Genomic DNA, 22,124 nt, shown 5'->3' with positions numbered 1-22,124 from the left:
GAAGATTCATCCATTAGATAAAATTGCCAGAAAACAAAAAAAGAATTAACGGTAGGGAAAAAAAAAATCTGCAATTCCAACTCTCCTCTTTGCCTGGCTTGATTTCTGAAAAGAACAGGAAGGGCTAATATCAATTCCTACCAGTCCAGGCTGTGTGCTGCAAACCTGATCCCGCCAAAACAGTGCAGAGGATAGGAGGGGCTGCGGGTGGGAGCCAGGACAAATGGGTCATCCCTGAAGAGTCATTGTCTGCAAATCCCATTTTCATGTTTTCCTGTTTCTTTGCAGAAACCTGGAATGGATGTGGCCGACGCCTACGTGACTTTCGTCCGTCACTCTCAGGATGTCCTGCGTGATAAGGTCAATGAGGAGATGTATATAGAAAGGTTATTTGATGTAAGTAAATGCCTTCTCCTCCTTGAAGACCAAGGAGGAGACCCTCCAAAATGTGACAAAATAAGAGACAGGAGGATAAGTCACATTTTGAGAAAATGGATTGCTCCTGATTTCAAGCAAAATCTTTTCCTCTTCCTCTGCCTTAGGCGCCTATCTGTCGTGTGTCTGTTCTGAACCCACCCCTGGTGTGGCAGTGTCTCGGTCCCAAGGCTGTGTGTTACACGTAGGACAGCACGCAGGCGCGTCCCCGCACGGAGCTTGTGAGGCAGCATTCTGTAACTGGCAAAGACCAGGTCTTCCTCCTTGCAATCTGGCCTCACATGAGGGAGGCTGGGGGAGGGAGGCTACCTCCAGCAGCAGGATGGCATGCAGATGTGCAGATGTGCAGTAAATGTCACATTATTATGGCTTCAAAGATGATTTTATTTCTACAAGACCAGAAATCCTTAGCCCTGGGTTTTGGCAAACTGGTAGGATTGATATTAGCACTTTTTCCTGCTCTTTTCAGAAATCAAGCCAGGGTTTGGGCGAGAGTGAATGGGCCAGGTGCCTGTCTGAGCAGTGGTGCTCTGCCCCCACCCACTCACCTGAAAAAAAATGCATGAAGAAGCAGGTATTCCAAAGTGAATACGCTGGGCTGCCAGACCCAGGTCAAACTTCAGATTTCTTATTTCCACTGTGACTACATCTGCACAGCAAAGCAAGCCACCAAGGCAAAAAGAAAAAGAAAAGAAAAGAAAAAAAAGAATCTGCTTTGGTCTCAAATTGCTTGCCTCTTTCAGACCAAAACAGATGGGGTTGCTTAATATAGCCAGGTATTTTGCTTCCCATTTCCCCACAACTTGCCAGTGGAGACCCGGCCAGAGTGCATGGAAGCCAATGTCCTTGTCTCCGTGTGGCTCTAATTGTGCAGACTACTTCTGTCTCGTGAAATGTGAGCTCCTCCTGTCCAGGTTTCTTGTATTTTTAGTGCCAGCCCGAACATTAATGTTTTGGTCTATTATGGAATCCTTGTTTCTATATTTTTTCTGTGATTGTGTTCACCAATTTACACTGAGTTTTTTTGTGTGTGTGCGTGTGTGTGTGTGTGTGCGCGCGCGTGTGTTTTTGTTCCATAGCTAAGTGAGCTCATTGTTGGCACCGCTTTCGGATTCTGCAGCTTCTGACTTTTAAATGCTTTGTCTTCCAGCTCATTTGCTTTCCTAGTGTGTTGAAAAGGCTTCTCTCTCTCTCTTTTTTTTTCTCCCCTTTTCCCAGTCGTCCCCTCTCTGTGTTCCATACCCCTCTCCCCCGCATCACCTTCCTGCACCACAAAACCCTTCTTACTTTTTAATTCCCACTCGTCCTCTCTTGGATTAAAATGGAACTTATCTCTCATGTCAAATGTTTTATCACATTATATCAAGTGGCATGAATTAGAATCAAATAATCTTCCTGTGTACATCTTCTACCATGACCCACATCCACTGAGAATGCCTCATACATACATAAAGCTCACCAGCGGGTCCTCTCCCTTCTCTGCATGTGCGCCTTTATCAAAGTCCTGAGCCTAATATATCTGGGGCACAATCCCCCCCTCCCATAGGCATTGAAAACAGACAGGCAGCACCCTCGGGGTCTGCAGATAGGAGTGTGGACACTCTTCCCCTCTCCACTGAATTCAATTCCAAACCACAAATTTTCAAGAAGCCTGTGGATTGTTCTTTTCAATGCCTAGGTTGCCTTTTTTTTTTTTCTTTTCTTTTCTTTTCTTTTCTTTTCCTTTGATCGGTTATCTTCTGATTCTCGGTTTTGTGTGGCCCGCGTATGCGTGTGCACCCTTGTATGCGTGCGCGCGTGTGTATGCGCGTGAGTGCATGTCCCCGCACGAGCGTGTGTGCCATGATCTCGCTGGAACTTCAAAAACACCTAGTACTGAATTGGAGGCTTCATCTGCAGTTTAACCTGTCACTTCATGGATATGAAATAATCCCCTCTTTTTCTTTCTTTTTTTTTCTTTTTTGTTTTGTTTTAAATTTCAAAGTAGAAGAGGGGAAAAGAACTTTTTAAAGGTAGTCTTGCAAAAAACCAGCAAGGCAAATGATCTCTTTGGGGGCTCTTTTTAAAGAAAGGGACAACCCACTTTTGATGCAAAAAAGTAAAGAGTCCAGCCTTGGCAGCAGATACAGAAGGGGAAAGTGGGCATGCCTAACTGTGGGCACATGCAGGCCCATTTCCACCCCCTGGGCATGACTGTGAATGGATAACTGAAAGAAATATTACTAAGAAGATGCTTTTCAGAGAGCCAGTTATGTTCAGGGTCATTCAGGAATTCACAAGTGTCTCTGATTCCTCCACATATTCCACTGCATGAGCAACAGCCTGGGAACAATTGACCTTCTTATTGTCCCAATTTTGTTTTCCCAATGGAGTCCCTAGTGATTTTAAAGGCTGAGCCAATCTGACCATTGACTTCATATCTCTCCCAACCCCATGGAGAGTCTTTTTTTTTTATTTTCAGGAGCTTATTTAGATATAAATTTCTTGGCCATTTACTTTTCTCCTTTCCAAATAATAACCTGATCCCCTAATTTACAGAATATATTGGTGCTAGGCAACCTAACTGATGTCGTGCAAAAAAAGTTATTGAATCTGTCAGGGATTTAAAACATTTGTCATTTTCAAAACCCAGAGCTTCTCAAAAAGCTTCATTACCATGCAGCCTTGGTAATTTAATTCAGTACTTACTGTTTTTCTATAATCTAGCAGCAAAACATCAGATTACCAACATGTTTGATTATTTTTGGCTTCTGTTTCCTCAAGCATCCTGTTTATTTCTTTGCATAGATGCTCTTCGAGACTCCTGTCCACCGAGCTAAACAAGAGGGTGGGAACATCAAGGCAGAAGGGGCCTGAAAGCTGCTGCCCTATGTTTCTGGCTGCAACGAACTTATTCTTTAAACTTCACAATGGTGGTCCTATAAACAATTGGCAGAAACCTTTTGAGAAAGACTTGTTGATCTGGGAGGTTTTGCTTCCAAATTGTTGCATTTTGATAAATGGCAAAAATGAATAATAGCAAATTAGCATTTTGAATGAAGGGGAAAAAAAAATATATATATATATATATATATATCTCGTCTCTCTCTAAGATTGTTTGCTGTTGGGGGGGTGTTGGTTCTGTGGTGTCATTCCCAGGTTCTGTTCTGCTGGCATCTGTCATTCAGAGGCATGTTCTAAGAGTTCCTGTTGTGTTTTGAACTGAGTTTCATGTCTCAGTTTTATTTACCTGGTAAATCCCTTGAGTTCTTGCTATTTGGATTGTTTCCTTTTTTGCACAATTGAGTGTGCCCTTGGAGAAAAGGCTGGATGGCTTTAGTGTGTGTGTTTGTATCTGGGAATATTCTGCATAATAGCTGGTCACTTAACGGTGCATGTTCTGTTTTAGCGAGGCCCCCCCATCCAGTAATCATGAACTCACTTCCTCTGCCTCATCTTTGTACTTGTGGCTAGAAAAGGGTGCTTGGGGAAGATTATCGGCATAGCATTCAGGGCTCTATTTGGGATGTTCTGCATTTTTATTTTATTATGTAACGTAAGAATAGGCTTTCCAAATTCATCTTACCAAAAATTTTTTTAAAACCAAGCATACTCTAGCTTTATTGGAGAAAATACATTTGGACATAATATTGCATTACCAGATTATTTTCCTGCAACAAAAGTTTCCTTGTTTATTGATCTAATTGGTTTGTATTAGTCTTTCCATAAAACACTAACAATACTTTTTTTTGATAATGAACTTTAAATGGGACCTAACCAATCCAAAATAAAGTACTGATTAGAAAAGAATCTCCAAACTGTTACCCACGATATTTTAGATGTACATTTTTTTAATCTATATTTTTTCTAAAAATCATATATGAAGAATAGTTGCATACTGTTCTCACTTGTTGCAAAGTAAGTTTCTTCTATTTAGAAACAAAATATTCAGAGATTTAAATCAAGAGAATATTCCAATATGTACAATAACAATGAATTGAAATTATATTAAAGTGGTGAATTTTTAAAAGGAAATCAGATTGCTGTCAGTGTCAAGGGGAACCTTGCCCTCCTCGGCAATTATTGCTGATTTTTAAAGAAAATATAAAACATGGATATGAAATAATCTCCATGTTCCTGCAGCAGCAGCTAAGGAGAAAATCACAAGCTCAAGAAATAACTCGAAGATAGCGATTTCAAGTTGGAGTATCTATAAATCATACAGATGGCTTCCTGCACTCCACCCCCCACCCCACCCCCCCACCCCCGCCTTCTCTAGTGATTAATTCAACATCTTCCCCAAAACAAAAACATGCTTTTTGAAATGAGAGATCAGATCATCAATAGAAGCACCTAAGATTTTCAAGGTCTAAACAAAAATTAATTTATTTTCTTTCCTCCTTGTACTTCTTGAAGACACAGACTGAGAAGAAAATCAGGATTAAAAGAGATGTGCTTAGGGTGAATTCATCTGCTTAAACCTCACAGGCTCTGAGATGAGTGATTAAAAAGCCATCTCAAACTTGGATGGAATCCACACTGGTGGTGATGCTGCATGACGCTGGCTTTCTGCAGGCCCCCGTGTCATTGTGAACCGGACCCAGGGAACATTTGACTGGAGATGATACATGGATTATCTAGGTCAATTATACACTTAATCTGCCTTCTGGAGGATTAAGTATTTGCAGATTGACTCCGCATTTGGCTTCTCCCTGGCAGTTATCAGATCAGGAAAGGGCCCCTTTACCCAACTGCCTTTAAGAACTTAATCAGGCAGCACGGTCAGATTCAGATGGAGCTGCTACTCAGTATTCTTTGCTTTGCACAGACTTTAATTTGTTGTTCCATTCTCAAATCGTATATGTGTCCAGCACAAGAATGGAGTGACTATTTCCCTTTAAGGGGGTAATTCAAAAAAATGAAATCTGCCTATGGAAACATACTGGCAGTATTTGTATAGGAAATCACAGGTCACCTTATTTTTATGACCTTATTGACAGACAAGAGCAGATGTCAATCAAAGCAGGAGTCATCTTGCTCCAGGAAGTACTGAAGAATAGGCTACAAGGAGAGCATAATGTTATAGCCATAATGTCCTTCACCAGATGTCCAGGTGAGAGAAGTGACCTTCCAAAAAATGTAGGTTACAGTTCTGGGGGTGCTGATTAAAGAAAATCCAGGTAAATAGCATAGTAGACACTGAAATAGTGAGTTATCCCCTCTATCAGAGGTAAACAGACCTGAGTGTCCTAAATGGGAGTTACAGTATGACAATCTCAGACCTTGCAAGCTAGGTGACCTTGGACAAGGTATTTAATCTCTCAGAGCCTCCGATGATTCATCTAGATAATAAACAGAGCCTCTCTTGTGGGGTTGCTGTGAGGCTGAAAGGCCATGCCATACGGAGCTGCACCCGGCTCAGAGGCTCAGAGGACGCATTTGGTAAGTGTCAGCCAACTCCACCCACCACCACCACCACCATCATCTTCATCAGCATCATCATTAATTGAAATGCAAATGCTCCCCACCCCAGCCCAAAGCCAGCCCTGTTTTTCTTGCCAAACAAAACTCCATCTCTGTTCTATGGTGTGTCAGGATGTCTGTCACTTTAAGATGCTAAACTCATCTTAAGATGCTTAGAATTCCCTGGTGTACAGGAACCTGATAGTCTTTCTGAATTGTGCAGAACAGTAATGGTCAGGAGGAAAGCCTGCATGTAAGTCAGACAGGAGGAAGAATCCTGGTGTTGCCACCTCTGAGCTGTTGGGCCTCTGAGCTGTTGGACCTCAGGTGAATTTCTTAGTCTCTCTGAGGCTCAACATCTGCTTTTGTCGGGGGCAGAGGAGGGGATTGAACCCAGGGTCACTCTACCACTGAGCTACATCCCCACCCCCTTTTAATGTTTTATTTTGAGACTGGGTCTCACTAAGTTGCTGAGCTGGCCTCGAACTTTTGATCCTCCTACCTAAGACTCCCAAATTGCTGGGATTACAGGTGTGAGCCATTAAAAAAAAAATTTATTTCTCATAGTTGCTGTGAGAAGTAAATATAATGTAATTAATATAGAGTGGCATAGCAAATCATTTCTCATTATCCACATCATCTCTTAGAACTACTTGTTTGTTCAAGGGATTTTTGAAATGGCCTGTTTCTGTCTCCCTTACTAAAACTGCAACAAATTAGCAAATAAATCAATCCACCTCCTGAACTTCAGAAGGAATTGAGGTAGGAGGGAGACCAAGGGAAGGAAAGGTTCATACCTTTTATTATGATGATGAAGTATTGTAGACATTCAGAAAGCAGAACTGAATTGAAAATAAAATTGAAAAATAAAATTCAATTTTGGGTTCCCAGAACTCTGAGATGATTACCTGAATATTTATTCTTTCAGATTTTTTTCTTTGTGCTTATATTCCTTATGTACCCTTTTCCCAGAATGAGTAAACAAAAAAGAGTTGCTTTCTCCAAGTTCAGGACCTCTATTTCCCATGCCAGTAAATGTTCAAAATTTCCATTTTCTCCCCTAAATTCTCTCCACAACTGGCTGGTTCAACCAAGATCTGACACAAAGTCACAGGGCAGGGTCGTGATGCCATCTCAATCTCTTTTTTAATCAGTGCTGGCCCTTTTTCCATGATCCTGACTTGTGCAAGGGACCACCATGCCAGTTGTTCTACAGACTGGAGGAGTTTATTACTATCTAAACATAGAACCCATTTGTTGAAGAAAAAAAAATCATGCTGAATTCAACCAAGTACTTCTCTTAAACATAATTAGTAACTTAGCAGAATTCAACCCAGGATTTTTTTTTTTTCAAAGCTGTTCTCTGAATGTAAGGAGAATGTCTGAAGCCAGTTTAAAAAAAAAATAGTGAAACTGGAAGAAACCCACAGAGGCCAGGTACTAGTTGGCCATGTGAAGAACTGCAAGGATTTTATTTCATGTAATAAGACTCATATATCTGAGCTGAGTGGATCAATCTGAGGCTCATGGTCTCCAGTTTCTGTGTCACTGTAATTTTTTTTTTCTTTTTTTTTATACCAGGGATTGAACTCAGAGTGCTTAATCACGGAGCCACATCCCCAGTCCTATTTTGTATTTTATTTAGAGACAGGGTCTCACTGAGTTGCTTAGCACCTCGCTGTTACTAAGGCTGGCTATGAACTCACAATCCTCCTGCCTCAGCCTCCCAAGCCCCTGAGATTTCAGGTGTGCACCACCACTCAGTAATTATTTTGGTAACATCTTGGTCTAGTGTCTTTGATGCATTTGTAGCCACACCATTAGGAAGGTCTCTTTGTTAATTCAAAGATTTTTTTTCCCCCCTGGGGTTATCAATCTGAAATGAAGCCTTCCAAATTAGTCTGATGCTTAGCTTTTTCATATTCTTCAGATCAAATGTTAATTGAACTGTAACCTCATCTCTATGAGCCTCAATTATAAGGCTAGAGAGCATATTGCCAGTCTGCCAGGACATCCTGTAGAATCTGTACAATGATAGATATTGGAATGGAAAACAAATCCAAAATTCAGTTAGGAAAAGGAGAGAGAGTTGATTGTTTCACCATTTTGAGTCTCCCCACACCACCCCCCCTGTAAATTCTCGATTCTAAGTCATGCCCTAGGCCACGTTATTAGAGCTGCAGAGGAGTGTCATTCCCCAAGAATTCAGGTACTGTGCAAGAGTCAAGAAAAATGTGAAGTGGATGGCCCATCCCTCTTACCTTAACAGATAACGTTACCTGCCGTATACATAGAACGGGCAAGCGTGCATGCGTATGCATGTGTATGGTGGGTGTATACTGTATGAAGACCAGGATATGCACATCTGTTTCATCAGTGAGTTCCCTTAGTTAAAGCAAAGCATATATCCAGCCCCATTATAAGTTCTGTTCGGATTCTTACAAGTCCATCACAAGATTTTTCCAAGCTCAAATTACAAAACAATCCAAGTTTGTCTTCAAGTGTGTTACCCTCCAGGGCCACTCAAAGACCCAGTGTCTTCCTGCTTTCTCTGCTACCCACCATCCATAGATTTAATCATCTTCATTGCCTTTCTTGGAGTACTTGCAATTTTAACAAGGTTGTTTTTTTGTTTATTTGTTTGGGTTGTTTTGTTTAGTTTTGGTTTTGGTTTTGGTTGGGGTTTTGTTGTTGTTGTTTGTTGTTTGGTACTGGGGATTGAACCCAGAGATGCTTAACTATTGAGCCACATCCCTAGCCCTTTATAATTTTTATTTTGAGACAGAGTCTTGCTAAATTGCTAAGGGCCTTGCTAAATTATTGAGGCTGGCCTCAAACTTGCAATTCTCCTGCCTCAGCCTCCCAAATTGCTGGGATTATAGCCACCACACCTGGCTTTAACAAAGAATTTGACCAAAGGAAGAAAGGGTTTTGCCTCTCTGTGTATTTCTGTAGGATGATAGAAGTAAACCTTATTAGGATGAGAGGGGAAATGACATGGTATTTTGATGCTTCTAATTGCCCATTGCAATGAATCTCATATTCGAATCCTCTTACCCCATGGCCTCCACAGGTAAATGATAGCAATTAATTCCTTTGATTTGGGAGTCTTAGGTCTGGAAATACCTTTCACATGAACATGAGAATTCCTCTTTCCATGCTGAGAAGTTTCAGCATACAGAAAAGATAAGGGGACATTAATAATTTGGACTAATCATGTAAAATGGGTTGTTTCTACCTGAAAGGGATTGAGTGTTCATTATTTTTGATGCGGTTGTCCTCACAGATACTCTGGTGTATCAAAACATCAAATAGTTCTCATGTAATCTAGCTACATCCTTTCAAAGTCATTCACAGAAATAGATCTCATTTACTTTAGGACAAACCTTACGTAAAACCAGCCGTGAATTTTCTCTGTAGCTTGTGTGCCACGGAGAGTTTTGCTAAGTGTCTTTATCAGAACAGCTTTCTGTGTTCCAGGAGACATTTGGTGAAGACAGTTAATTTGTTTTCTTTTCCAGAGGAGAATGTTCCATTAATCACTGTTAGAAGCCAGGCTGATTGCTCTATTACGTTAAGGTCACAGTATTCTTGTTAACATGACCCACACACTACTTTCGTGTCTTAGAAAAGATTTTTTGTTTTTGTTTTGTTTTTTTTGTTTTCTGGGTTTTTTTCCCTCTTACCACAGACTTATGGCATAGAAGCAGAAAGTGACAGACTTTTATACATGCTACGCATGTGCATGCATACATACACACACACACACACACACACACACACAAATATAGAGTAGCCAAGACACATTGTGTAGAACAAATATTATCACATTGTGTTGAAAGAAACGAGATGTACTAAATCCTCGGATACTTCCCGTTAATTAACCAAGTCACTATTTTCTCCCTGCCAGGCTCTGTAAAAGCTATGACTTCTATCAAAAGGTTTCACTGTCTGTCAGCATCTAGACTCTTAACCAATCGCTCAATTTTTTTCTGCATGAATGAATTTAATGTAAGTTTTTGTTATAAGTTCTTGTTATTCAGAGTGTGGTCCATGGACTCTCAAGCTCAGCATTACCTGGGAGTTCATGAGAGATCCATCATCTCTGCCCCAGCCCAACCCCAAACAAGTCATAATCTGCATTTGAACAAGATCTTCTGGTGTTTCAAATGCATGCTAATATTTGAAAAATGCAGATAAGATCAGTGACTTTCAAATTTATGTTCCCCATAACTCACAGTAAGAAACAAATTTTAGAGTCAGGGTGCCGCAGTCTGGCTGGGCACACAATCACGAGCCACCACACAGCTTGTAGATTCAAACAGCAACTCTTTATTCCCGAACTCACATCAGCCGTCTACAAACACGTTCTGGGGAAATCCACGTTCTCTGCCCAAATCCCCCTCCACTGGGCTTCTATCTCCAAAATATACTGTCTGAATCCCATGAGAACTCAAGGGGAACTCAGGCAGCAGGATACGCCCTATTCCCAGCAGGAATAATCTTAAACCTTAAACCTGGAACCTAAACCGGGAACGCCCTAATCCGCCTTGGTCCTTGAGCAAGGTCACCTACATTCAATGTCACTGCAACATGGGGTACGCTGGCAAGGAAATTGTCATACCTACTTGGCTAATGGCTCCCAGCATCAGGGTATAGCTCAGTGGTAGAATATTTGCTTGGCATGCAGAATGCCCAGGGTTCAATCCCTAGCATCACAGGAAAAAAAAAAAAAAAAGATTAAATAAAAATTCACTTTGCAGCATAATGTATGGATATATGCACACATGTAAAGAAAAAAAAAAAGTTTGTGAAACAATATTTGCCCCTTACTACATATAATACAGTCTGATAATGTTCTCTTTCATCTTTCAAAACATATTGGTGATAGCAAATGAAACTATTTCACTGTACACTAAGAAGTTATAACCCTCAATTTTAAAATGCATTTGGGCCAGACACAGTAGTGCACGCCTGTCATCCCAATGGCTTTGGAAGCTGAGGCAGGAGGATGGCAAATTCAAAGCCAGCCTCAGCAACTTAGCAAGACCTAAGCAACTCAGGGAGACCCTGTCTTTGAAAAATCCAAAAAGGGCCGGGAACATGGATGATTTTGTTCCAAAAAACAAAAAAATGCATTTGGAACAAAATTTCTCACTCTTGGCTGCTATTGACATTTTGAGCCAGATAATTCTTTGTTGCAGGTGCTGTTCTCTCTATAGAAGGATGGAGCAGTGTCTCTGACTTCTATTCTAGACACCAGCAGCAATCACAACCCCCCACCACCACCAGTGGTGATATCAACAAATGTCCCAGGTAGGGCTAAATTTTCCCTAGGGGGCAAAATCACCTCAATTTATGAACCACTGATCTGGATGAACCAGGAAACTGGTCACTGCTAGATGTGTATAGGGAACCCTTCCTCTCCAAATGTCACAAGTTCCTCTGCTACCCCCATCATAACAAACATGACACACACAATGTAGCAACAACAAAGTCGGGCTTATTCATTGTTAAAATGATTATTAAAATAATAAATATTATTAAAATAATAAATATTATTAAAATAAAGAAGTTCATTTGTCAGCCAGGCACCGAGGTGCACATCTGTGATCTCAGCAACTGGGGAGGCTGAGGCAGGAGGCTTGCACCTTTGAGGCCAGTCTCAGCAACTTTGCAAGGCCCTAAGCAACACAGCACGACCCTGTCTCAAAATAAGAAATAAAAAGGGGTTGGGAATATAGCTCAGTGGTAAAGTGTCCCTGGGTTAAATCCCCAGCACACTCCACCCTCAAATAAAAAGTGCACTTGTCAACCCAAGGAATTAGCTTGAGACCTAGTCTGCAAAATACATAATGTCCAGAGGACTTCATGCAGTGACAGGAAAAGCTTATGAGACATTTCAAACTCTCTTCACCTCTCTCATTGGATCTTCCCTGAAAGTTCCGATAGGAGCCAAGGGAAGGAAATGTAGGGGCACGTTAGATCAGCAGTATGGATTCCCTCCATCCTTTTCTTTTCTTTCCTTCTTGTAATTATATTAGGATCTTGATTTTAAAAGAGGGAGAGAAAAGAAAAGAAAGGGGAAAAGAAGTGGTTGCTTCTACCATGTTGCTGCAAGTCATTTTTTTATGTGTGTCCAAAAACCTGAAAAGAAGGTTCAACTTCGTTCATCCCAAATTCCCAACTCAGAAGAGTTAACATGTTCCTGCTCTTCTGTTAAACTCTTACTGCTGTTGATTAAAAGTCCAGTTGATGGAGCATCATGATCCACCTACAGCATGAAGGTTCCTGGATCCAAGGACTCCCGAGGATAGTGTCACCTGCCTTTGGCAGAGACTTTCACTCTGACCATCCCTGGACTAACGCCTGTCATATCAACAAATCTCCAGGTCTTACCCAGGATGAATTCTTATTAATTACCAGATCTGTGTGCCAATCAGGGCAGAAGAGCCCCTCTCATTAATTTTGTAGGAGGAGAAAAAAAACTGTTTTAGAAAAGAACAAATTATATGTAAAATAAGTAACATTATTCATGAGTTGTTTTCTAATGAAACTCTCTAAAATCACCTTTGAAGAAAAAGAAATCTCACTCCCTTGGGTTCAGAAAATTCATTCTGTGGCCTAGGAAACCTTCCTACGAAAGGAATGAGACTTAAGTGATTAGCTGCTTCCCTAGTTTGGGGAGCTCTAGACCAAAAGAAAAGAAAAGGAAGTTGTTGCTCTTTTTTCCACCTGGGGTGACCGTGTTCTGTAGAGGACATGGGGCCATATCAAGGGACATTTTGGGTTATCACAATTTGGAGGTTGGGAACATATTATTGGCATGTGGTAGGCAGAGGTTAGAGATCCTGCCAAAAACTGAAATACTCAGCGTAGCTCTCCCTACAACAATCAATGACCCACTCAAAATGTCAGTGCTGTAAGAGATTGATTGGTGGGGAACAAAATGTTCTAACACCACCACTTCCTCCACAACTCCTTTTTTTTTTTTAAGTATCTGGAACTGAACCCCCCCACCCCGGGGTGCTTAACCACTAAGCCACACCCCCAGCCCTTTTTTTATATTTTATTTAGAGATAGGGTCTTACTAAGTTGCTACGGGCCTCACTAAATTGCTGAGGTTGGCTTTGAACCCACAATCCTCCTGCCTCAGCCTCCCAAGTTGTTGGCACTACCTTTGTCTTCAATGATTTGGGCTGTTTGAGTTTTGACTTTAGGAAACCCTTATCATTATCACGTGAGTCTTTTTCTTTTTTAACCAAGGGATTCTGGTTACTGCCTCTGAAGAATATTGTACGCAGCAGATACCTCAGAAAGTGATCTCAAAAGTCCTTTTGATAAGCTTCCTCCAAAAAACATCTTTTTAAGGGTCTAAGAGATAAAACCCAAGGAATCATTAACACCTAACTTTCTCAGCTTGAACTTAAAGCTCACCCATGTGTAGCTCCCATGGAGCTTCAGTACTCCAACAAAATCTCAGATCATATCAGTGAAACGAATCACTGCATGTTTCCTCCTAGAAGATGCACCTTGGATCTTTAAGGGACAGGTCCTTCACATCATGCAGATGTTAAAAGCACTGATTTGGCATTCAGACATCTCTGAGTTCAATTTCTGGGTCTGCCACTCACTAATGGTGTGATTTCAGGTACGTTACTTTATCCTCCCTGGGGCCTCAATTTTCTCCTCTGTAAAAATGTGGATTAAACACAGTTCCCAACTCTTTGGATTCAGATGACTAAATTGAGGCAGGACCTATAAAGCACAAACCACAGTACACGGCACATAGAAACTACTCCAGAAATAATTCTCCTCTGCTTTCTCCTTCTTTGTCTTCTTCTTCTTTCCCTCCTTCCCTTTTCCTCCTCCTCTCCCTCCCCTCACCCTCCTTCTTCTCTTAGTAGTGGTTGTGTAAAAACCAGCATAGAGACTTTACCCAATGCTAAAGTGGCCTTTGCGGCAGAGAAAGTTAAAAGTCATGATAAATTCCACAACAATAGTATTTTAAAAGGCAGAGGATATGATATCAGGCAGCAAAAAAATCCGGTTGTGCCTAATCTACCCTAAGGTCAAGCAAGATCCAAATGAGAGGACTGGGGGTATGGTTCACTGGTAGAGTACTTGCCTAGCATGCACGAGGCATTGGGTTCCATCCCTAGCACCAAAAGATAGAGAAGGAAAAAAAGATTCCAATAAGATGAAGACCTCAGAGAAAGGGCCCTGAAGGCAGATATGGGATGGAAGTTTACATTTCTAGGATTGGGGGAAAAGAACCAGGTAGGAGTTTATAATTAGACACTAAGCCAGGAGACATTTTGGCTTCCTCTGGAAGCGTCCTGCCTCATCAACACTGTCTCCATTAGCCTTAGAGAGGCTTCTTTCTGGAGATGTTGTTGAAGAACACTGGGGTTATGAGGTCTCCAACTTAAGGGTATAGATATCTGCTTTGTAGGCATTTTCTGTTCTGTAACCTCTGGGGCTACATTTTTATGTTACTGTAGACCGTGTGCTTTCAATATGTGCTTCTTAATCCAGAAATGTGCATGAGAACTACTTACGTCCTTTTTTGATTGTAACAATGTCTTCATCCCAGCTCTCCACCAAAAATCCCGAGTCTCTAGATCTAAAGGAGAGTTCAGACATCTGTTTGTTGAAGTTGGTTCCAAGAGATTGATCTGGTCCAAAATGATTGCATTAAAGAGGTTCTCCCCTGTGAGTGATTTTGTCCCCCAGTGTGTGTGTGTGTGTGTGTGTGTGTGTGTGTGTGTGTGTGTATATATATATATATATATATATATATATATATATATATATATGAAATATCCAGAGACTTTCAGGACTATCACAGTTGGCTGGTGGGTTGGGAGTGGAGATGCTATTGCCCCCTCATGTGTGGAAAGCAGCAGATACTCTACAATGCTCAGAGACACCCCCCTCCAACAGCTACCTGTCAGGATGTCAATAGTGCAGAGGTAGATAAATCCTGACATAGAGAATAAAAATACTAAAAGACATATTGATGAATAAAATGGACCCCATCTCCTGAAACTATGGGTGCTCCCTCCCCATCCCTGAAAGCATGGATTTTGCTCACCATTACATCAGAGTCTGGCATATGGAAGCCCCCAAGAACCATTTGTTAGACAGGTATTGACAGCTTTGTCAAGTATATGTTCAATTCTATGTCTAATCCTAACTTGAAAATAGTAATTAAGCACTTTAAGGAATCTCACTATGAATGTTTTGATGATCACTTAAGTTTTTTTAAGCCTACAAGATACGGTGCTCTGGTTAATTTAATGGGGAATGAATTATTGGGGGCCCATTTGATTCTCTGGTTAATTTGAAGATTCATTGGAAAACATTTTCTCTTTCATCTGCTTTTGAAATGATTTCTAATATGTCTTAGTTCTTACTGAGCATTTGAAGCAGAATCTGGGTCAGAATATTTTTTATTTTTTTATTATGGCTTCACCCTACTTAGCCCTTAGTGACACTATCTGGTCATAAAGATGTGAAAAGAGTGAATTATCCAGAAATGCACCACTATTACTTTCTTCAACTCTGAATACAATGTGTTGCACCTTTTCCTATTCCCTGTCACACAGAAGATACCATGCTCAGCAGTCCAAAGCACATTTTGAAACCTTTTTTGTTTTTTTTTTCTTTTTGATACTAGGGATTGAACCCTGGCCTGCTTAACCACTGAGCCACATCCCCAGCCCTTTTTTATATATATTTCATTTAGAAACAGATCCTAGCTGAATTGCTTAGGACCTCACTAAATTGTTGAGACTGGCTTTGAACTCATGATCCTCCTGCCTCAGCCTCCTGAGTCACTGTGACTACAGGCATGTACTACTATGCCTAGCTGAAAGCTGCTCTTTTGATTCAATCCCTAAGGGGGCTTTTGGGGGGAGGAGAAGCGGCAACTTTCTCCTAAAAGGTCAAGTGCAAACAGGGAGAGGAATTCCAGTTAATTAAAAGTTCTAACAAATGGCTGTTTAATAACGACAACATGATAACCTTTATTTATTTATTTATTCTTTATTTAATATTTATGTCTATTTTCCTAACTGTACATTGCAGACAATAGCACCATTATATTAAAGATATTATATTAAATCCTCCTGGTAGCCCTAGGAGGGACTTTCTTGCTCTCCATTTTTTAGTTTTTTTACATTTGATTGGGGCTGATGAAAGCCAATATTTGCTGGGTGCTACCTGCGTAACAGGTTCTGTTCTGGGCAGTTAAATGTGTAATGCAGGTAATTTTTATGACTTCCTTGATAGGTAGGTAGTTTTTTGCAGATGAAGTTTTTCAGAGCCAGGCATGGTGATGCATACTTTCAATCCCAGCAGCTCAGGAGGCTGAGGCAGGAGGATCGTGAGTTCAAAACCAGCCTCAGCAATTTAGCAAGCCCCTAAGCAACTCAGTGAGACCCTGTCTCTAAATCAAATACAAAAAGGGCTGAAGATGTGCTTCAGTGGTTAAGTGCCCAAGGGTTCAATCCCCAGTGATTTTTGGTCACTGACTGGTAAATTGACTTCACCAAATTTAGAACCCTAAAAAGTGGTCCATCCTAGATCCAACCCTTTTCTTTCTGACCCAAAGAGTGGACACTTGACCCTACCGTCTTAGGGCAGTGGGGAAGCTGTACTATTCAAACATATGCTTCTCACATCCAGAAGTCCTTACTCCACTGAACGCTTTGCATCCCAAATCCATCCCTGGGTTCTTACCTGAGTAATCACTATTTCCAAATGGGATCTCAGCAGTATATGAGACAGAAATTGCCATTCAATGATCCTCAGAACATGGCTTATTAGTCATGGCTTGTCCACTTTCAATGACGGGAGTTGCATAGCTAATCAGAGAGACCCCCTTAATGAAAATTCACCATCCCCTGGAGCAGACCTCCTCCCGAACGTGAGGATGTTGTCACTGGGGTCAAGGTCCATGAATGCTGGCAGAACTTAGGCCTAAAGATTGGGGTGGGGGGGGGGACAAAAAGCACCATGGTAGCCTACTCCAGGGAGAAACCTCAACTTGAGCTAAAGGGTCTAGAGCACAGGAGGAAATCTCACACACTATATGTACTGCAAGAGTCCTTTCTAGCTAGGCCCAATGGAAGGGTTTCAGCTTTCGATCTCTGTCTCCCTCTCTTGTGAGATCTTTTATCCCCTAGGAACAAAGTTTAGAGATTTATTTGGGAGGGGGAATATGATGGTCACACAATGCCATTTACATCCCAGACAGTTGATAAATGGTTTAAGGTAGCAGCTTAAGTTCCTTAAGCAAAGCTTGACACAGTGGTATTATTAAACAACAATGCTCAAGATTTTCCTACCGGGGCCCTGTTGATTCTTTTAACTTACCCACATAGCTAAGTTTTGAATGGCACTATGAGGTTTCACAGATCAGTTGTGCTTCACAGGGGAGGAAATAAGTAATCCAAAATTACAGAATAACATGGTCATACAATCTGTGCATAATACAATCCGAGTTGCAACTAAATCATTACGTGGTCATTATCCAATAATGCCTAAGATGTCAGCAGTGTGAAAATTTGAGATCGGGTATCGCCCAAGTCCTTCCTTGATTTATTTCCAGCCAAAGCTTACAATAAACAATGTGACAAGGTGCAAAAAGAGGGAAAGGGGAAGGAAGGAGAGAAGAAAAAAGCAGGAAGGAAAAAGAGAGAAAGGATTTTTTCCCCCTCTCTTAAAGGTTTAAAGAGCCAACTCTTGAATGTAGCAAATCCCTTGGCCAGTGGAAAGTGGTGTATAATGCATTGTTTCTAAAGAGTTTGTTTATTCAAAATATGTCTGGTTTGGGTATTCAGGGTTCTAAGGGACTGGGGGCTCCAGGGCAGTGGCTGAGGTTAATGAAGTTCACTCCATTCCTGGTGGTTTCCGAACACCACCAAATAGTGGTGACTGAGCACAGGGGGACATGGATGTGAAGGTGAGGGAATTCTTCCAGAGGCTCCCCCACACACACTTGGCCTATGTGGAACTAGACAAATGGAGGCCTGTGTCATTTGTTGGTGCAGATTAGAAATAAATGTGGGCATTCGGCTTAAAGAACTCACTGACGGCAACATGCCCAAGGAAATGTCATTATGTATTTAAGCACAGTCTTTGTAAGCTTGGCCAGGCAAGGAGGTTTATCAAAAGAAATATGTAAATAACACAACCTGCTTTATAAAGGCAAAGAGAATCAAATTAATCCAAGACATCCATGGCATAATACTATTTTCTACAACTAGCTTATTCTCTTTATAACTTGAGACACAGAGCCTCGCAGTCCAGGGGGCAAAACAATGGCTCAGACAAAACAAGAACCAAACAAAACCCCAAAAAGGAAAAAATAAAAATTAAAAAATAAAATAAAAAATAAAAAGAGACCCAGGACATCCCTCAATCCCTACGAAAGAACTCCAAATGAGTCTCCAGCCTCATGCCCAATATTATTATGAAATCTAACGTTGTCGTAGCCAAAAGTTGGCTTGGTCAAAGTCCACCCCCTTCCCCCTTTCTCGTTCGGGGGGGGGGAGGGGGAAAGTATTGGGAGAGGTGGAGGAACCAAGCCAATCAAAGTTAAAATAAAGTCTCTTTCTAGCAAGACTACTGTCTATAACATGTTGTTCCTTATAGAAAGTGGGATATGGTGGCATTTGCTTGATTAACTTGCTCGACAAAAGTGACAGCTGCTGTGGGTGCATGCGGATAAGCTGCACGGCGTAGTTCCGCCTTTGTACATCTGTCAGCAAAAAGGGAAGAATAAAGAGTGAAAAGAGACAAATTGGTCCCCAAAGACACTCCATTCAACTTAGGAGGTTTGCCCCATTCAAGCGCTCGCTGTGTGCCTCAAGTACTAAGAGCTTATTCAATTTCATTCACTCATTCGAATGAACCCACAAGTGTTTAATTTCTTATTCGGTCGCTTCAGAAAGGGGGNGAGGGTGGGGGGTGGAGAGGAAGGGGGAGGGAGCCTTGGGGAAGGGAAGCAGGCAGGGTGATCCGGGCCGCACATATTAACTCATGCTTTAACTGTCTCTGTGCCCAGGCCCTAGACCCCGCTGAATGCTTCCCTGGGGGACCTGGCGCCGGCTTCTTACCTCCTGGCTGATGGATCCCAAAACCATCTGCAGATAGGAGGGACAACCAGCAAAACTGACATGTTTTATCTTGTGTCAGGGCAGTGGTCTGAAATTTGTGCCATTTACAGGAATGAGATGGCTGGTTCCCCCAGGGTAAGGTTTAGGTAAGCGATCTGGCAAATGTGTGGATTTTTTTTTTTTTAATCCCAGAAAGGGGAGGGAAAAAAAAAAAAAATAGAGTCACACGCAGTGTGAAGTAGCAAGAGGGGAATATGGTTTCCTGAGATTAAAAATAAAGCAAGAGGAAAGGGCGCCATTGGAGGCAGGGCCCAGCTGCACGCGGTAGAAACACATGTTAGCTTAAAAAGCAGCATTTTATCTCTTTGCCCCCCCATCCCTGAGCCCCAGCCTCAGAACCTGTTTTCTGGGCCTCCTTTAAACAGGAAATGCTATGAACACCCAAATGTTTCCTTTGGGGCTTTGAGGTACCTCATCCAGGCCACCTGTATGTCCACTGGGCCAGGTCGGCTGTCTTCTCTTTTGAAACTCAACACTCCTTCCAGCTCCTGGGACCACCATCCGAGTATCGTCCCAGCCCCTCCATCCGCCTTTGTTGACTGCTTTTTGGAAACTGCTCAAAGCCATCTCTGGCTCCTAAAAAGATCATGTTCATTCTGATGAGAAATCATTCCCCAAACAGCTCACGTTCACTAAGTTGCCACAGATCTAGTCTGAAAAGCACTTGGAAGACTTTGGAAAAGTATTTTGGATCCAGTGATAGTTTTTGAGGTTTGGTTGTCTGAATTCTGGGGCTCTGGACAGCACCTTGTAGGTGGTTATCTTTGTGCTCTTTCATGAGCTCCTTGGAAATTAGCTGTTGTGGTTTAGCCTGGACCTTTCCAATAACCTCCTTATCTGAACACGCTATATTAAGATTTTTCAATAGCACAGTAATAACATGAGTATACAGGCCCTGTTTTTGCATAGTGAAGGTAATGATTGGAACCACCTCAGCCCAGGAAAACAGCTTTCTAAAGTCAGTGTGAATTTTCCAAAGTAAGAAACTTCAACTTGGGCTCGCAAAACTAATGATTCATTGTTATTACAGAAAGTTGAATATGTGCAAATTATGAAATTAGCCCTAATATGGATAACCGACCCTGTTTTAAAAAGACAAAGTTGGCACTCAGCTTTCTCTTTCCGTTCTGTATATGAGTTACAATCCTTATTTTAGAGTACGATTTCTATAATCATTTCTATATGGTATGCAAATTGCTTTTTCAGTTGCTTACGTCAATCTGCTTGCGAATTAATGCATTTTAACTCTAAATGCAGTTCCCATACCTAAGAAGCAATCAGAGGAGTGGGCAGATGCTGTTGGAGAATAATCTGAATTCAGTTCATACTGAATCCTGATCCTATCTTTTAAGACCTTGTATGCATATCAGAGAATAGTTTTCAGATAAATTATTCCTACTTCTCACATAGTTAATAGGCAGTAAGGATGTGCCACCAAAACTAGAATTTCGTTCTAGACGTAATTGAGCTTTAAATGATTGAGCGGACTTGAAAGTGCGAATTTAGATTGTAACTATACATTTTCTCAAAACAGTGGGTTCCTTTGAGAGAACAGAGGCTAAAGGCATGGGGGGCCATTTTCTCAATGCCCAGGGAGGCCTAGGACTGAATCCCTGACATATCCAGAGAAAAATAGGCCGTGGGGCTGGCGGGGTGAAGATATTGTTAAGGGTGGTCAGTTTGTTAATGCCCAAACTGCACACCTGCCCTGGGAGACCCAGGTGGCAGACAAGGGCCGGTTAGAAGCTGATTGGGGCTTAATCACATTGGCTTTATTATTTATGTCTCTTGGAGAGAGAAATGGTCTGAGCTGAGAAATTTCCAGGTACCTGAGAGAGCAGTGCCTTTCCTCTCAGACACTACAGTTCCCTGGTTCCTTTGTCTAACGTGGTGCATGTCCACCTCTGACATTTGTGACAAGCTGCTCTGTGTCACAGAACTCTTGATTTTGCTGTGTTGGGTCCCTGCTGATCAGCAGGGGGTGTTGGAACAGCGGGTTCAGGGTCCAGGTTCCTTCTTTCATTGAGGAGTTGACCACTGGTTACATTTTTATTCAATTACTTAGACGCTCAGCAGTTTCAGAAGTCATGTTGTGTCCACGCAAGCCCAGATCTCATTTTGATATCTAAATTGGATTCTTTCATTCAGGACAGCAGGGCTTTGGGGGCTAATCAAAAGAGACAGAGAGGGAAGGTGTATTTTGCTATTTGGATAGCAAGAGTTGAACAGTGGAAGGATTTTGAAAGAGTTTGCCTTGCTCTTCATTTACCTTGATATTAAATAGGGCAAGGAGTTCTAGGGGGGGAAAATTATCTATCTAGGAAACCCAAGGGCTCCAGATTTTCTGAGATCAGAAGCAGAAAAAATATAATAAAAATTAAAAGCCACTTTATTACATAAGTCTGATTACATTTCTTTCTCTTCCTTTGTCCTATAAAAGAAATATGTATCAATATTATATATCATAGAAGTGTACACTGAGGCTTAAAAAGTCACTACTTGTTTAGGTTGTTAGGAGAATTAAATGTATTTAATTCATATAAACCACTTAGACTAGTCCCTGGCTCCTAGCAAGGGCTCAATAAATGTTTTCTGGTATTATTTTTATTGAAATTGCTAATTATTGTTATTCTTATTGTCACTCTAGAACTTTTTCCCAAAGTGGGTTCCTTGTATAAATACCCTGAAAATTAAAGTAAGTGCCTCATGAAAAGTGGCTCTTCAGTCATTTTCAGTTACATCTGAAAGACATAAAGTTAAATGCATATCTTTATTGCAGAACTTTTCAGAGAATTTAAGAAGTCGATGCCATGCATAAAATCTAAATAGCCAGATGGGCACAGTGGCACACACCTGTAATCCCAGTGGCCCTCAGGAGGCTGAGGCAGGAGGATCGAAAGTTCAAAGCCAGCCTCAGCAAACTTAGCAAGGCACTAAGCACCTTAGTGAGAGCTTGTCTCAAATTTAAAAAAAAAAAAATTTTTTTTTAAAGGGCTGGGGATGTGGCTTAGTGGTTGAGTGCCCCTGGGTTCAATCCCTGGTACAAAAAAAAAAAAAAAA

At 41.4% G+C, this 22,124-nt stretch overlaps 1 protein-coding gene across 1 annotated transcript in view; it reads left to right on the top strand.

Moving 5' to 3' along the window:
• Positions 1 to 22,124, top strand: part of Cadps (calcium dependent secretion activator) — a 468,098-nt gene that overhangs the window by 426,928 nt on the left and 19,046 nt on the right. Inside the window, 1 exon segment of the mRNA XM_048801213.1 lies at positions 289 to 396. Within this exon segment, the coding sequence (XP_048657170.1) occupies positions 289 to 396 (108 nt within the window).

Source organism: Marmota marmota, unplaced genomic scaffold (assembly GCF_001458135.2).
Source record: "Marmota marmota marmota unplaced genomic scaffold, marMar, whole genome shotgun sequence".
Classification (NCBI taxonomy): Eukaryota; Metazoa; Chordata; class Mammalia; order Rodentia; family Sciuridae; genus Marmota; species Marmota marmota.
This window is presented reverse-complemented; position numbering and strand designations above follow the sequence as displayed.